The sequence below is a fragment of the Orbicella faveolata genome, unplaced genomic scaffold, assembly GCF_042242905.1.
Source record: "Orbicella faveolata isolate gen_17 unplaced genomic scaffold, um_ofav_v1 contig_47, whole genome shotgun sequence".
NCBI lineage: Eukaryota > Metazoa > Cnidaria > Anthozoa > Scleractinia > Merulinidae > Orbicella > Orbicella faveolata.
The window spans coordinates 5,948,703-5,964,566 of record NW_028301577.1 but is presented as its reverse complement, the minus strand read 5'-3'; the positions used below and the strand labels follow the sequence as shown (position 1 = coordinate 5,964,566).

The following is a 15,864-nucleotide window of genomic DNA, read 5'->3' as shown; positions in this document are numbered from 1 at the left end:
TTACTGTTTATAATTCTGTACACCTTGTGATGAGTTCTGTGTGGATTTGATGGCATTTCACATTTATATTATACGTTAAAATGCCGCATACGAATATTTCTGTGGCATCAGATGGATCAGAAAGACATACGTGCTGCCTTTTCCAGTAAGTCACATGTTTTGATGTTGAGTGACATCTTTTTTTACCGCATCGACTGACGTTCCCTCTCCCCAGGCTCTCGAACTGCAAGCTTAGACAGTGAAGGCAGCACGAATGAGGCCTCTGTAGAGGAGAGACTAGCTTAAGCGTCACGCTTTTATCCAGATAAACTATTCAACAATTTTTACGACAGTAGAACAAGCCAACTGTAAAATGCATTTTTATTGTTTCAGGCCAGTGCTACAGGTGGTCTTGGATCTGTAAAGGCAGAAGTTATGGCCGACACTGCCGTGGCTTTGGCGTCAGCTAACGTGCAAGTTGTCTCACGTAAGGTCATCGGAAGGCTGGACTCGGTAAGACGTTCTCCATTAATGATTGATCGATATACTTATTCTTATATCCTGTCAGCCTAACTTTACAATGGCATCTTCAAACGCAATTATACTCTGATCACCGTTTCCCTTCAATTCCTAGTTACGCTGATTTTTTTTCACTTTATTTATTTATTTATTTATTTGTTTATTTATTTATTTATTTATTTATTTTTTTTTCAACCAGCTCATCAGCAAGACCTTTATTTCTCCAACTCTTCGCCTTGAACAGCACCTCATGTGGGACGACATTGCTATCCTCACAAGATATCTTCTTATGCTTTCCTTCAACGATTGCCTCGATGGTAAGATTTCTCTAGCTGCACCTACTGGACGAGCCTGCGAATGCAGACTTATTTCCAGTTGTCGCTTGTCTCCGCCCATTTTCGGCGGAGACAAGGACAGCAGGAAATACGTCTGCGTTCACAGGCTATGAGTGGACATACACACAAATAAGATGAACCGCCAATTTCAAGACGAAACCTTGCAGCAATGGACAAATCATGCATGTGATGAACCCTTACATAATTGACAAAGCTTGTTTGACCAGCCAACTCGATAATTTCACACATACCGTTACTGTCGATGTGACAAACGAACGAGAACCGTGTGGAAACAATCAAAAATTTTGAGAAATTTTGCTTGTTTTTGAAAGCCAATTTCTCCTCCAATATTACACTCAAAGAGCCAAACGTTTCACCGATGTCCAAGTTTAAATGATTGTAGTTAATTCCTGTGTAGCGCGATGCCTTCTCTGCGCAAAGCCGTTTGTTAATGAGGAAAAATGTGAACAAATGTAGGCAAAGATTCGCTTATAGGAATCGGAGACTGAAGAACAAAGCGTGGTACCTCTATGTTTGATTTATTTCATTTGGTAGTGGTCCTGAAATTCACCCGAGGCTATCTATACAGTGATACTGCTTGTTTCTTTCCAGTTGCCAGTCACATACCGTACCTGTTTCATCTCGTCACTCTTCTCGTCTCGACTGGTCCACCAACCATCCGCGCCTCAATCCATGGACTGGTTATCAACATTATCCACTCGCTCTGTACCTGCTCTTGTATCAAGTTCAGTGGTGAGTGAGTGTTAAAGGAGCTCAGTCATGGTATTTTAAGTTAGTTTGGCCACCTATGAAATTACCTTTGACTTGAAGGAAACCTGAAAATAGTAGTTTGATAGTAGAAAATTAAGTTGTGTACATAGCTGCGATGATCAATCATGTCTTCATGGTAGTTTACTAAGATAGAAAAACATCAAAGAGATAATAACAAACCATAAAGGAACAAGGATGGCTAAGACTGGAGAAGATTAACACGGATCACAAGCGACGAACTTGAAAAATTTTCAGAATATTCGGAGGCATCATACCGACTGATTACTACAATCAAGGCCGACCGAGAACTGAAATTATTTGCAAATAAACGAATAGCATCGAGTGTTAAAGCATTAAAACTGGTCACAAATTTATTATTTCTGTGGTGCGCAATTTGCTTAGATCAATTATATGTGACGATTGTGATGTTGTTGGGTGGCCATGGTTGAAGTAGTCCCACTGTAACAGTTTACTCCTGGGAAATTTAAGTTTACTCTAACGCTGCCGGGTGTTTCCCTAACCCAGGAGTACTCCCTTATATGGGCTCCATAGGTATGGTTTTTCAGCCGTTTTGGTCATAAATACGGTATCGAGCCAGCCGCAACGGTCATAAATAGGATATCAAATTTTTGGTCAGGTCATAAATAGGATAGGGAAACTCGCAGATTTTGGTCATAAATAGGGCAAGGGTTTTGGGAAGCGGACCGCACACCCCACCCAATTTTTCTGGGAGTACCCTCCGGGTGTCTCGTATCTGCACGCCTGACTTTTTGCTGATGACTCGAAGAGAAAACTAAGATATCTTATGTAAAGCCCGAATATCCTTAAATATGGCTTTTTAATCTCGTATGCGTACACTTCTCTGTTTTAAGTTGAGTTTCTTTTTCCATCTTGGTAGATGAAACTCATAAACTTCTTCGTATGCGGCTGGCGGAACTCTCGTCGCCCAAGTTTTATCTTCTCTTTGGTAAGTGTAACAAGTAGAACATTGTTTGTTATAAGCTAGAATTATTAACTTTTGCTTGCATTTTGGTATATTTTTGATTTGAAAGCTCCATAAATGAGATACAAATGGATGCTAGTTGCTTGCGCTACTTTTGCATTTTGTGACGCCCTCGGTCACGCCGCGTTATCAGTCGCGCTGCGTCACAGCATTCAAGGCGGTACTGTCGCGCATTGCGTCATGCTACTTTAGATGATTCTGTCACGTTTGATAAATTAACAAACAGTTATAATCGTCAATTTGAAGGCATCTCCAAGGTAAAAACGCCAGCTGTTAAGGCTTTCAAAGCGACCTACCAAGGAAGGTACACACTGAGGGACTGTGAAGGAGAGCCACTGAGCATGACAGCAATGGAAACAATCACTGACTTACTGCTGGAAATAATGGAGGTAACGCAACACTAGCCAAAAGGAACTTGACCACGTGACTATCTGTAACAAGTCTGTCCTAGCTTAAGATAAGGGCCGGTTAACTGACTTTCCTTCGAATTTTATTTTGCCGAACAGAGTTGCATGAAGGACTTGCCAGAATGCACATGGCTCAAAAAGTGGACAGAATTAGCGTCAAAGTAAGTGTGCTTTTTCCCGAAATACAGTTCTCCTGATATAAAACTTGTGTGACTTCTTTCAGGCATTTAGATACCTCTCACGTGCTCAGTAACTTGCATTGAACGCGCTAGGACTTTTTTCCTATTTTAAGATGATTGCGGGTGAAATAGTTGTCTGGTAAAACACGTCTCTCGTTATTTCACAGATGTAGCTATTTTTCCGTGAGATCGTACGCGTCCTTTCGTGAAACGTCTGGGAGGTATGCTCCCGCTAGATTTCTTTGGGGACAAAAAGAACTACCAATTTGCGGTATAATTTTCACAAGGAGGGTTTTGCACCAGTGTTCATTTTAAAGCTTACGAAAAAGGCAATTCTTACCGCCTTGTGATTTCAAAAAAAGAAAAATCTTCTTTGGCAGCGGTGGGATTCGAACCCACGCCATCGAAATGACTGGTGCCTTAAACCGGCGCCTTAGACCACTCGGCCACGCTACCATTTGATGTTTGTTTTATTTATGGTTTTGGTACTTAATTTGTTCACATCATCCGTGGCCTTATTATCGTATTTCCACTTTTCTGCAGTTTTGCTTTTGAGTTCAACCCTGCACTCCAGCCTCGCTCCATAGTAGTTCTTGGCTGTATCTGCAAAGAAGCGGACGATAGACTGGTACAGAAAGTCTTAAACGTGTTGATTATGGTAAGGGGTCTTTCCAGGTCACTTAAGTTTTATGTTGTGATATAGAAATTAAGAAGAAGAGAAAGTCATTTTTGTGATGTACAAAATTAGCTCTATTTCGAAAGGAACCTCGAAGCAAGGGTTAATGTAGGTAGAAAGACACTTGAGAAAGGAGATTAAACCCAAAAGGAAAAAAATTCTGTAAAAGTGCAGAATTTCGTTTTGCAGTTCATTTCATTTACAGACGTGTGACTGGTTTCTTTTTGACAGGCTCTTAGCTCGTACAATGACCTTGTTTTGGTGGAAGCTGCGTTCATGTGCCTGTCAAGACTTCAGGTGATTCTCAACAAGGTTAGGCGCAATTTTTTTATTTCACTTTTATGCTGAAACAAGACTTACCGTCCGTTCATTCGTGCGAGGTCAGTTAGTCAGTCAGTCAGTCAAAAGGTCGGTCGGTAAATCGGTCGGTAAAACGGTCTATCTATCGGTCTGTCTGTCTGTTAGATAGCCAATCCAGTCAATTAATTTGGTAAGTCATTCATAACCAGACAGATAGTACATGGGTCAGGTTGTTAGACGATGTATCTACCTGTCTGTCTGTCTGTCCGTCTTTCTGTCTGTCTGTCTGTCTGTCGATCCCAGCTCCTGATTACCTCAGGTCAACATAATTTTTTGTGTGTGCGTCTGTAAAACTTAACATGATTAAGTCTGCTTTACTTGTATTAGGATTCCAAGTTTCACAAGGCATTTTTCTGGATTGCTGTTGCAGTGCTTCAGGTAAAGTGAAAGTACTATACACTGTAAAGACGAACGAACGCAGTTGGAATTTAAACGTTAATGAAGTGTGTGTTTTGTTTAGTTGTCAGAGGTCTCTCTTTATCCTTGTGGCCTGGCGCTGGTGGAGCAGAGCCTCATAACACTTGAAACACATGGCGCCTTCGAATCTGAGGTTGGTTTGAGATTTTGATAACGTTTGGTTTAAATGCTGGAGTTTAAAGTGAATCGACGACTCAAAAAAAAACATATTTTATACAAAATGAAAAAAAAAAAGGAAACAAAACTATACTGGCAGCGGTGGGATTCGAACCCACGCCATCGAAATGACTGGTGCCTAAAACCAGCGCCTTAGACCACTCGGCCACGCTACCACTCGCTCTAAACAATAGTGCGTATAACATGAATTTGAACCTGTCTGCAACGCTGAATTTACTAAATTTTGTGGAGAGGTGGTTTCAGTGTCGCTATATAATGTATGGATCGGCGAAAGCCCAGCAGCTGTATGGACGTGTGGCCGTGGCTGGCGGTTGGACTGTATTTTATGACGTAACAGTTGTAAGTGAGATAGTAGAGCTAGTTCCGGTCTCTGAGATAAGCTCTTTCAATTGTTTTCTTTCTCTCCCAGCCAGTGGACAAAGTTCTCATGGCAGTTCGTGAAGAACCTCTGCTAGAGTTTCACTGTAAACAAATGGATCATTTTGTCGGTCTTCAATTTTCGCAGAACTTCCACTTTGCGTTGATGGTGCATCTAGTCAAAGGTATGGGCTTACCTACTTAGAGCTCAGTTTGGTCTCGTGTACTGGCATAGCTCTAGAGTAGGTTAAAAAAACTCATGTAAGCTGTTCTAAGCGATCAGCGTGAGTGCCTTTTTAGCCAATCAGGTGCAAGAGCAAGGCCCATCGCGCAGTTGACCTCTTTAGCTTGGGCGCTTTGTTTTTCCATTGTAGACCACGTGATATTCTCTAGAGAATTTTTCTTTTATTCCTCCTAAAATTATTCATTGATATATATGCGACTATTTAAAAATTTGAAAGCAAGAATTCTCAAGAATATCAACACGTGGTCTGCTATAGGAAAACAAACCGCCCAAGCTAAAGAGGTCTATTTGAGTGACGTAAATTTTCGCGCGCTTGTTGGTGGCTACACGTTGTGTGTGGTTCGACTTCTGATTGGTTGATCACAGTATTGCCCCTGTGATTGGCTGTGATTGTTCCTTTGTTCTCTCCCATTCCATAACACTACGATAGTTGATTCGGACTACGGCCTCATCAGCTATCACCTCATAGAAATCTCGAGCACATAATCTAATTGTTAACTTACTAGATTGGGAAAAACGTGTTTAGTACATGTGCGATTTTCGTTCTAGGAGTATATCATTCCCAGGCCACCTCGTCCGCACGAGCCATTCGTATCCTGAACTTGATGCATAACATCACAAGCAAGCGTAAGACAGGGTAAATATGGTCTTAGAATAGCTGGACTTGTACCGTACTGGAGATAACGCTGCTAATATACTAAAGAGATCTTCGTTCAAAGCTTTTAAGTAACTTCTCTCACGTGCTGTAATACGATGGCTTCAAAGCTTTGAGAAGAAAATGTAGGTTTCAGGAATACGAGACGAACTTATTCACTCCTATACGGGTTCTTTTCGGCTAAAACCCCATTATTTGGGGGGTTTTATGTGATCTTGATAGTTTATTCAGCTATGTCCGTTAAATTAGTTTTAGTCTCTACTGGCATTAGCAACGCTTCTGTTACGATGCAAACCTGCGGTGACGTTTCAACCCGTTGTTTAACTCTAAGTTGTGTTATTTGTTCTTGATCGATCAAGCAATCATGGTGCATTCACTTCAAGGTTTAATAAACAGGGTCTGAAGTGGGGATGGGGTCCTGATCCCGCATTCCCGCTCCTTTATCACGAGAATCCCGCATCCCGCACTTTTTTCATCGCAAAAATACATAAAAAAAAGTCTAATTTCTAGAGTAAAAGCGAGAGATTTTCATCTTCATTACAGCCGTGGTTCCTTTGTGGTCAACCAAGACAACCTTGCATACTTGGCTGGTAAGTGAAAAGCTTAGATTTTGACGATTGTACTTCTCCGTTTACTCCTTAGTTTTTGTTTCGATTGAGAAGATATATCAAACACTCGATGAAATGAACTTTTTTCATCGGCTATCCAAACACCTCGAATTTCGTCAAAAATACTCCCTGCGCGTCTTATTTTCTACTCTCTTCTCGGTGTTTGGACATCCCGATGAAACGCTGTCTTTCGTATTTGATATATTACCTCAAAGCTCGTCAAAAATACCACCGCTACACGTCGTATATTCTTCTCGGTGTTTGGATATCTTAAACGTGACCCTGTTAATTTCAGCGTTATTGCCTGTGTGTGAGGAGGTCCGCTCCAATCTACGCCCAGGCGACAAAAAGGAACCTGACAGCCCAACCCTACCCTACCCAGAAAGACTGGACAGCACCATCGCCGGAAGTTCAACCTCGTTGAATACGGAGCACCAAGTGTCCATCGTAATTACCACTGATGACAACCCTGGTGACCAGGCCTTTGCGTGGCCCTCGGAATGTCAGAACATGTTGTTGGACCCAGGGATAGTGAACGATACTCAGACCCAGGCCCTGCTATTGACGACACTGGTAAGGGAAATGTTGAGATGGTTTCGACTTCTTTTTTCGACGGATTTTTCTGCTGTCCTCCTGAAATCCAGCCGTAAATAGAGACACTTCTTTCTAGCGATGTCAAAAATATGTCAAATCTAAAGTTACTTGGTACTTTTTAATGAAAGAAACAACGGTAACGAGTATGGAATAGTTAACAAATTGAGAAGTCAAAGCCAGTTATTAGACTGTCATTAAAACGAAGGGACGGGAATTTGACACGAGAGAAATTGAAAAAACACCAACTGTAGGCGAGTACGATTTTTCGTTCGTTCGTTCATTTTTACATTAATTTATTTCTTTTATTTCTCAAGTATTATTTAGTAACGGCGTCTTCTATGGTGGTTTTGATTCCTGATTATTCTCCTTTTATATGCTTTATGATAATTTTATAGATGAATTTCGAATGACTTATCTGCTTTATACTTAGATAAAACAGTTTATTCTCCAGTAAGAGGCAGCGCCCGTGGAATCCAATCAATTGTATAAAACTTAATGCAATCAGGATGATAAAACGATGTTATTTTGACAGGCAATCTTATTGGAGCACATCACTGGGGATGTGGAGTCGCGGTATTTGTACGAAGTTCTCGCTGAAGCCAGCTTGGTGTTCCCAGGGGTGTTCCCTGTTATGTGAGTTGTTAATTTTCTACCCTCGTCTTCACATCTGTTGCTTGTTAAGTTATCGCTTTTGCTACAGGAAGTCTCTTCGTTATTGGTCAACTATATGCCATTCAAATATGCCTCCAAGGTTTTTGGTAAAATACAACTGAAAACTGTTCTGTGCTTACAAGTTGTTTATCTAGGTTTAAGGTCTCATCCGCCACTTTAGAAATGACAAAAAAACGCAGTGGCTCGTGGGATCATCACTGAGGACAAAACAAAAGACGAGCAGCTATACTGTCCCCAGTAACGATCCCACAAGACACTGTGAGACGAGACTCGCCCCAGATTTCTTCTCGTTTCTATAGGGCGAATTAAAGGAGCTACGTCACAGTTTTCGTATCTTAAAAGGTTTAGCTTAAATGTTTCAAGTTCGTCGTTTGTTATCCGTGTTAATCTTTTGCATCCTTAACCATCCTTGTTCATTTATGGTTCATTATAATTTTTTAGTGTTTTTCTATCTTAGTAAACTATTATTTTCAGGTTTTCTTCAATTTTAAGGTAATTTTGTACATGGCTAAAATACCTCAAAATACCGTGACTGAGCTCCTTTAAGTATAAAGAGCATCGCATACAATTCGCCTTTGTTTCAGGTGTTTCATATCAAACTTAGTTAATTATTTAATATACTTACTCAAGTGAAGCCTGAAAATTTTCCCTTTCATGGATATACTTTGTCAGTCAGTTACCATCAGCTTTCTCGAATCCCTCCCACTTCTCGAACTTTTTTTGTTTCCCTGAGATTTCGACCTAGCGGGGCTTAACAGTAAATAAACTTGTAAGCTCCAGTTTGAATTGTCACGCAACTCTTGATAGAATCGTTGCGTGACGATTCTTGTAACGACTACCAAGGACTAAATCTTCTAACCAAGTGTTTTGATTGTCTTCATGCAGTTATAATCTGTTGGACTCTGATCTGTCCATTGTGCTCGGTCATTCGGATGATGTGGCCACATTGAAAGCTATACAGACCATAGTGCACTCCATGAGTGCTGTCAAACAAACTAAAGATCCTGTGCTCAAGTCCAGTTATCTCTCAAGTGAGTAAAACGAACAGCTTTCTTGTGTAGTTCGTCCAATACTGTAGTTAACGTGATGTATATGAGTAAAATGAGTGGTGAATTGAGGTCAGAGTATGAATTAAAGAATTAATGAGAATTGCAATGGCCCTTGGTAGCGTGGCCGAGTGGTTAGGACGCTGGACTTGAAATCCGAAGTTCGCGGTTTCAAGTCCCGCTCTGTCCACTAAGCTGGATTTGTTCTCGACAGAACCGAGTTCAACTCCTCGGTCGTGCTTGTAAATATCCAACTGGTGTGCCTCCTGCCAGTTGGGCTTCTTAAACCTATTATGTTTATTTGAAATATTTCTTTCTTTCACTTTCATGGTATGCCTGAGAACTAGCTAGAAAAGACAATTGATTGCTTTACTTGCTTTCGTTTTCAGCGTTCGGATTTTCTGGATTCAGTCATTTTACAAAGTTCAAGGTAATATTTGACTAGTGATTTCCTTAATTTTCTTGCTCGTTTGTCTTGAAATGTTCTCAGTATTCTCCTCCAATCTGAATTTCCTGGAACATTAGTTTCTCTTCCTTCAAATTGCTCTTCTGTTGTCAACGAGTCAGCCAAAGTGAAGAGAGTGCAATGAAGCTCTTGCTTAACCAAGTAGTCAAATGTTTCCTCTTTAAAACATGGACGAATCATTGTGTTTAACTGTTGTAAATCAACAAGAGTAATTGGTGATAGGTGTTGAGCCTGTGAACAGGCTCTCTAGTCCAGGATGGGGCGAGGGGGAAACGGGACGAAACCCCTCGGCCACTTCACTATTAGCCAATTTCTTCTCAGCCCTTCCAGCCGTGAACAGACCCTCCCAACCGGAGCCTGTTCACAGGCTACAAGAGTAACTAGTAAAATCTTTCTGAAGTGTCAAATGATTTGTTCCTGGACACAACCAAACATGCAATTTCTTCTTTGTTTCTTCAGGAACAAAGAGGTCACGCCAACCGAGCGCAACTTTTTGTGAAGTTCTTGGAAGCAATTGTGGAAGTGTACGGTGTACCCATGACGGAGCAAAAAACTCAACGCTCAGGGTCCGTCGCTTCCATCAAACCACTGGCTCACAGCTCGAGTACCGAGGACGTAAGAGTGGGGTCGTCATCTACTTCGCTGTCTTCTTCCCTTACTTCTTTAGCTGGCGCGGTTGCTGGAAAGAACCTTTTCATTCCACTGCCGTTTAAGCGCGCGAGCTCGTCTTACCGGCCAAAAAAGAGCGAGAAAGAATCGTCGCCAAAATTCCGACGGAACTGGTCAGCGAGAGGGACAAGGAGTACCTCGGCTGGAAAAATTGTGAAGCCGTAGCCGGGGAATGATGAAAGCCTCATTTCTCCCAAGGGTATCACCATCAAGTCAAGATATCGGGGCGCAAGGATGAACTGAATGACCACCGTGAAGAGTTTGTCTCGATACATTCCAAGTTCTCACTACTGGTATTATGTGTAACATGCGGAGGCAAGTTGGGAGACGTTATATATTGATGTCAGGGCTTTAAGGATGAAGGACCTTAAAGCGAAGAGCATGTAAAGAGGAGAACTCAAACGAACAGGAGTATTGGCCCAGGTCGACCATCGGTTATGACGTCTACAGACTTCTTAATATCCCCCGAACCTGGGCTTGAATGATTACTACAATATCTAGGACGTGTATAAGATTAAATCCAGACCCAAGGTGAAATTATACGTGCACGCCGACCACTGAACGCCGAGAATTAAACTCGATTGAAGCAGATCAGAAAATAAGGATCTAAAACACGATCATCCTAATTCTTTGCGCGTCGGATTTTCCAGTGTTGTCCCAACAATTCTGATTAGGTTAAGGGCCCCTACATGCACACCCTGCATGAGTGATGTTTTACGGAACATAAATAATTCACTTTTTTATTGACTCCGACGTGCTTTTGGGTTGTGCACAATCACCACTCGAGCTCGACATATCTTAACTATATTATTCAATGAGCTACACGTCACACCCATCTACTTCGCAGTGCTTCACAGACCTTGTTTCTTGCAGACCCTCGTTCGATTGCTCAAATTATACTGCACGACTTTCGTGTCAAGAAAGGTTAATTCTAGCACTCCATCAAGTTTGCTGCAGTTTAAACACTGTTTTTAGCCTGGCTCGAAAACTAACAGAGGACACACCTCAGTAAGAGAGCTTTGCACTTCTTATGAAAGGGTCAATATATCCTCACCATAATGTTGAATTGTCCATGTATGGATATCGCAGATTTTTGTATAATAATCGCCGGTGTAAATAGGAATTTTCGTCATTAAATTAGAATTACCAACCCGAGGTGGGCGTGGGTTTGGGACAGAGAATAATGATATGAGATTAGAACTAATTTAGAATTTTAATTTTTTAATGAAAGTTGTAAATAATGAAAGTGGTATTGTATAAGATATATTTTACATTTTATAAGCAGATTCGTTTATTGGTCACGAGTCCTTCAGGCGAGGAAAAGATAAATGTACCCCAAACGCGTCTAATTTCAAGCGAAAAAATGACCAGAGTTTCCTCTGTTTACGGTCAACATCTTCAGAATGACGTTTACGGCAATCAGCAAGACATAACTTGCCTCCGATTTAGATGTAATACATCAAACACGAAAGGCCGTGTCTGACCACATTTCCGAACAACGAGAAGAGAGTTGAGAATCCAACGCGCAGCGGAGTACTTTTGACGAACTTCGAGGTGTTTGGAAATGTGGTCAAACACTGTCTAGAGTGTTTGATATATCTTCTCAATCGAAACTAAAACTAAGGAGAAAACGGAGAAATAAAATCGTAAAAATCTATGCTAATTAAGTTCAGGTATCCAAACACCGTCACGGTCATGATTTCCTTTGTTTAAACTTGATGAATTATTACTGAGTTTGAGAATTCCCTCTAATCAATACGAGAAGTAGTTATTATTGCAAGACAATCCAACGCAGAACGTCCATGCAAAACGCCTCTTCATGACAAATACAAACATTGCTACTTTTTACTTTAGTATACAAAGGGCTTGAACCAGACGGAAATCTAACCTATCCTACGACTTGCTTGATTTTTTAGCTCCATTTGATTTAAATCTTTCTTTCTTCAGTAATGATACACGCTGCCATATCTTGCATAAGTTATCAATCTTTAAGGTAAATAAACTAACTTGATTATTGCACACACACGCCAGAACAGTTTGCATGATGTAGTCCAAAAAACCACCTGGCGCTGAACTGTCATGGCTGAGCCGAGTGTGGTAAAACTCACTTGGGGCGAGGCACTGCATGTTGCACAACATAGGGATAAATGGAGGGGGATAGTTGTTGCCTAATGTCCCGCAGGGGACGAAGAGGATTAAGGGAGCGAGTAAGTAAGGATATATTACCGTAAAATTCCGGTAATAACCGCACACTCCTCTTGGAAAATATACCCAACCGCATAGCCAAAATAGCGTCCAAAGTAAAGCCCTCCCTAGGGGGGCAGCGTACATTTTTCGTGGAGTACGCACCGAAGAGAAATTTCTATTTTTACTGGCTCGCAAATGCCATTTCCCTCGTTTTCCAGGGAACAGGAGTTTCATAACTCACAACATGAAAAAGCGTTGAACATTTGGTAACTTGCGTTGGTTATATTTCAGCCTTTGAGATAATTGTTAGCAGGTTTAATATGAGAGACTAGACTGTCAACCGACCGACTTAACTTATTAAAGACAATCTTTGCAAGCAAATTTATAAAAGTTATTTTTTCGAGATTTCCGGAGGTGCGCACGTGCGTATATGGTCACTGCGCTCCTGCCGCTAAGTATAAGCCCATGGGCTTTGAGAACTGTCTTCAAATTGAGTGTCGTGAAACCTAAACCGAAGAAATCACTCTAACCAATCACAAAGGACACATGCAAAACAATGAACCACTCCAATACACGTAGCTGACGCAAGGCGCAGGAAAACTATGCGTCACGATTGGATGAAAAGATGACACGGGTGTAGCACCAATCATTTTCCGACACAAGTGAAAACGTCACTACTGAACAACTAGATGATCTGCTCTTGATCACTGAGGTGATAGGTGATGGGGCCAAGGTAAAGTAATTGTTTAAGTAGAATTCTTAATAAATTTCCTTATTTCTCCGCAATGTAAGCAGTATTCATGTTTTAGCGAAATTTTAGCTAAATTGCAATTTGAAACATGCAGCTGTGTACACGATCATCAAGTCATTCAAGAATTTTAAAATTTTATAATCGCAGAACAGTGAATGTCCTTTTTGTAGTCTCCGCGGAATTAAATTACCAAATGATATCTCTGAATCTTCTTCCGAATCTTTAGACAAACAAAAAACGTCATTTTGTAGACAGGCTCAAGGCACATGTATAGTCTACGATGGCTCAGCCAATCAGATTGTGGCAATTGCATTAGTATACAAGTAGAATTCTTCTACTTAGAGAACCAAATTTCTTCCGGTGACTAAGTGCCCTTCTGTCGGCGACTAAATGTCCACGCCCAACAGAAAAGCCTAAAACATTGTTAGAACCGTTTCGACATCTGAATTTATAAATAAACAGTACCTTAAGATGAGGTATTTTATTTCAGGAAGTTTGTGAAAAAATTTTGCTGGCCGTCCAAAACTCGGGAGCAGTACTCAGGACCTCGCGCAGTACCCAAGGTACATGAAACCCACACAAGTCTCGCTTCCATGATTTTGCGCCGAAGAATTGATTGAAAGACATCATTTGAATACAACTAGAAACAAGAAAAAGAGACTTTATAAAATGCTGTAATCTTTTTTTTTCCTACAAAAATACTTACATCTGTCATTCCATTAAAAAGATTGCATGCGAGGAAGAGTTAAAGAGAAAAAAAATGCCAGTATTGAAAGCAAGGCTACTCGCCTTATTTTGCGCGCGCGCACTTGCAGTTTATCAGGACACGTCAATCGCTAATAACATTGGCGTCACAATCAAGACAGCATAGAGAATTTTTTTCGTTGAGAGAAGATTCGCTTAATCATGGGGAGCTGTAATTCGGTGATTTGTTCAGTTAGTAGAGTCGAGAAAGTCGGGAAATTTGACAAAGTCAAGAGAAAAGATGGAAGCGGAGAAAGTGGGGGACACCCAAGGTTGAAATCCACATGAACTGTCCTTCAAACGCAGATTCTTGGGAATCTGAGTTAATAGCTCTGACAGAAGACACTGAGAGTGCCTCGGTGGTATCTTCCAGCGCTGAAGTTCTTGGCTTCGAGGCCGACGATGAGATGTCCTCAGATACATCGTCATTTCTGTCAGAAGAAGAAGAGAGTGAGAACGGTACAGATGAAGCGAGAAACTGCGCGGAGAGCGAGCCTGGTCCATCCGGACTCAATGGCAAGCCCAACATTTCACTGCCGCCACCGCGCTCTTCGAAATGGAAACAGGTGTGTTCCAAGAAACTCGAGCAAAAGGAACAGCTTGCCGAGGAAAAGCTGAAGAAAAAACCACGGCGCCGTCCGAGGACGAAACACATCTACAGCCAAGAGGAGGAGGCGCGCGCAAATAAAATACGAATCATAAAAAAGATTAAAAATGCAATCAAGAAGGCAGCGGCACGGGACCCAGACAGCGGACACGCGGCTCTGCCAACCGACGAAACCATTGCGCAAATTTTTGGCGTGGCAGTTGAAGACTGCCGTGACAGCAGCTCGGATAATTGCTCTAGTAGCTTGAGCTCTGCGAGCACAAACCCTTCTACCGAGACCTCGTGGAACAGTCCCATCAATTCAGATGAAGATCTTGAACAACAAAGAACTGGCCGTGACTTCAGAGAGGTTCAAAAGGCCTCCGCGAGCGTAACGAACAAGCCTAGGAAGAGCGTGAAAACGAGATCGCGCGTCGTTGCGTTGTGGGAGAGTTTCTCCAAGTCGAACCAAGGTTTTCAGAAAGCAAGTTCTGGCCGTCCCTGTAATCGGGTCAATTCGACTTCAGAAAAGGCCAAAAATGAGAGAAAGGGCGCAAATACAACACCTTCTGCCAACTCATGGGACAGTTCCACAACATTGGACGAAGAATTCAAGGAACCAAATGTTGGAAGACCCCACAGAGAGATCAAATCAACTACGGAAAGTGAGGGAAATGGGCAGGCAAGCGCTACAACTAGTTCTCCCTCCACCAACTCATGGGACCGTTCGACAACCTTGGACGAAGAATTCGAGGAACCAAAGGTTACTTGTTCCTGGCCCTTCAGGGTACTTAAATCCCCTGAAGAAGAGTTTGAGCAACCAAAAGTTGCTTGTTCCTGGCCCTTCGCTGAGTTTAAATCAATCTGGGATAGCGAGAAAAACGGGAAGTTGGGCGCGACAGCTGGCGCTTCTTTCACCAATTCACGGGATAGTCACCACAGTGAAGAAGAACCATGGCACAGTTCCACAACCTTGGATGAAGACTTCCAGAAACCCAGCACGCCGAAAAGTGAGAAGAACGTGCAATGTGGTGCGAGAGCAAGGTCATGCTCTGCTTCATCCTGGAACACTTCAACAAACTCACTTGAAGATGTTGATCAACTAACAATGGAGAGTGAAGACAACGGACAGAAGAAGGCGAGGAAGGCTCGCAAATGGTTTCGATTTAAAACCAACAAGGTTGCTCCTCTCCAATGAGGAGATGACATTATATACCATAAAATTTATGATAATAAGCCTCACACCCTAATTCTACGATTATCAGTTGAGTAAGGCGCGACGAAAATTTGATGACCAAGTTTCAACGTTCAACTCACGTTGTTGTCACGGGCAACTGGCTCTATTTCTAGTGACAACTTGTCAGCCTTTGACATCATTGGCAGCAAGGCGTGCATAATTGCAGGACACGGTATTGTTACAACACTGTAAACTGTCCAAACCTTCGTAACCGAAGTTCTGTTG

The 15,864-nt window shown here is 41.8% G+C and overlaps 1 protein-coding gene and 2 non-coding genes across 3 annotated transcripts in view; 1 reads left to right on the top strand and 2 right to left on the bottom strand.

Moving 5' to 3' along the window:
* LOC110052022 (neurofibromin-like) overlaps positions 1-11,816 on the top strand; it is a 46,388-nt gene extending 34,572 nt beyond the window's left edge. The window contains exons 58-75 of the mRNA XM_089280437.1: positions 373-492; positions 698-815; positions 1,446-1,586; positions 2,503-2,571; positions 2,854-2,996; positions 3,114-3,175; positions 3,737-3,851; positions 4,101-4,181; positions 4,557-4,607; positions 4,690-4,779; positions 5,233-5,365; positions 5,974-6,061; positions 6,623-6,669; positions 6,983-7,260; positions 7,814-7,914; positions 8,839-8,984; positions 9,389-9,429; positions 9,925-11,816. Coding sequence (XP_089136563.1) covers positions 373-492; positions 698-815; positions 1,446-1,586; positions 2,503-2,571; positions 2,854-2,996; positions 3,114-3,175; positions 3,737-3,851; positions 4,101-4,181; positions 4,557-4,607; positions 4,690-4,779; positions 5,233-5,365; positions 5,974-6,061; positions 6,623-6,669; positions 6,983-7,260; positions 7,814-7,914; positions 8,839-8,984; positions 9,389-9,429; positions 9,925-10,299 — 2,199 coding nt within the window. The 3' untranslated portion in view covers positions 10,300-11,816. The remainder of the gene's footprint in view (positions 1-372; positions 493-697; positions 816-1,445; positions 1,587-2,502; positions 2,572-2,853; positions 2,997-3,113; positions 3,176-3,736; positions 3,852-4,100; positions 4,182-4,556; positions 4,608-4,689; positions 4,780-5,232; positions 5,366-5,973; positions 6,062-6,622; positions 6,670-6,982; positions 7,261-7,813; positions 7,915-8,838; positions 8,985-9,388; positions 9,430-9,924) is intronic.
* Trnal-aag (transfer RNA leucine (anticodon AAG)) lies at positions 3,568-3,649 on the bottom strand. The gene has a single exon. It is a non-coding gene; the product is annotated as a tRNA-Leu (tRNA).
* On the bottom strand, positions 4,897-4,978 carry Trnal-uag (transfer RNA leucine (anticodon UAG)). The gene has a single exon. It is a non-coding gene; the product is annotated as a tRNA-Leu (tRNA).
* Positions 11,817-15,864: the final 4,048 nt, after the last annotated feature.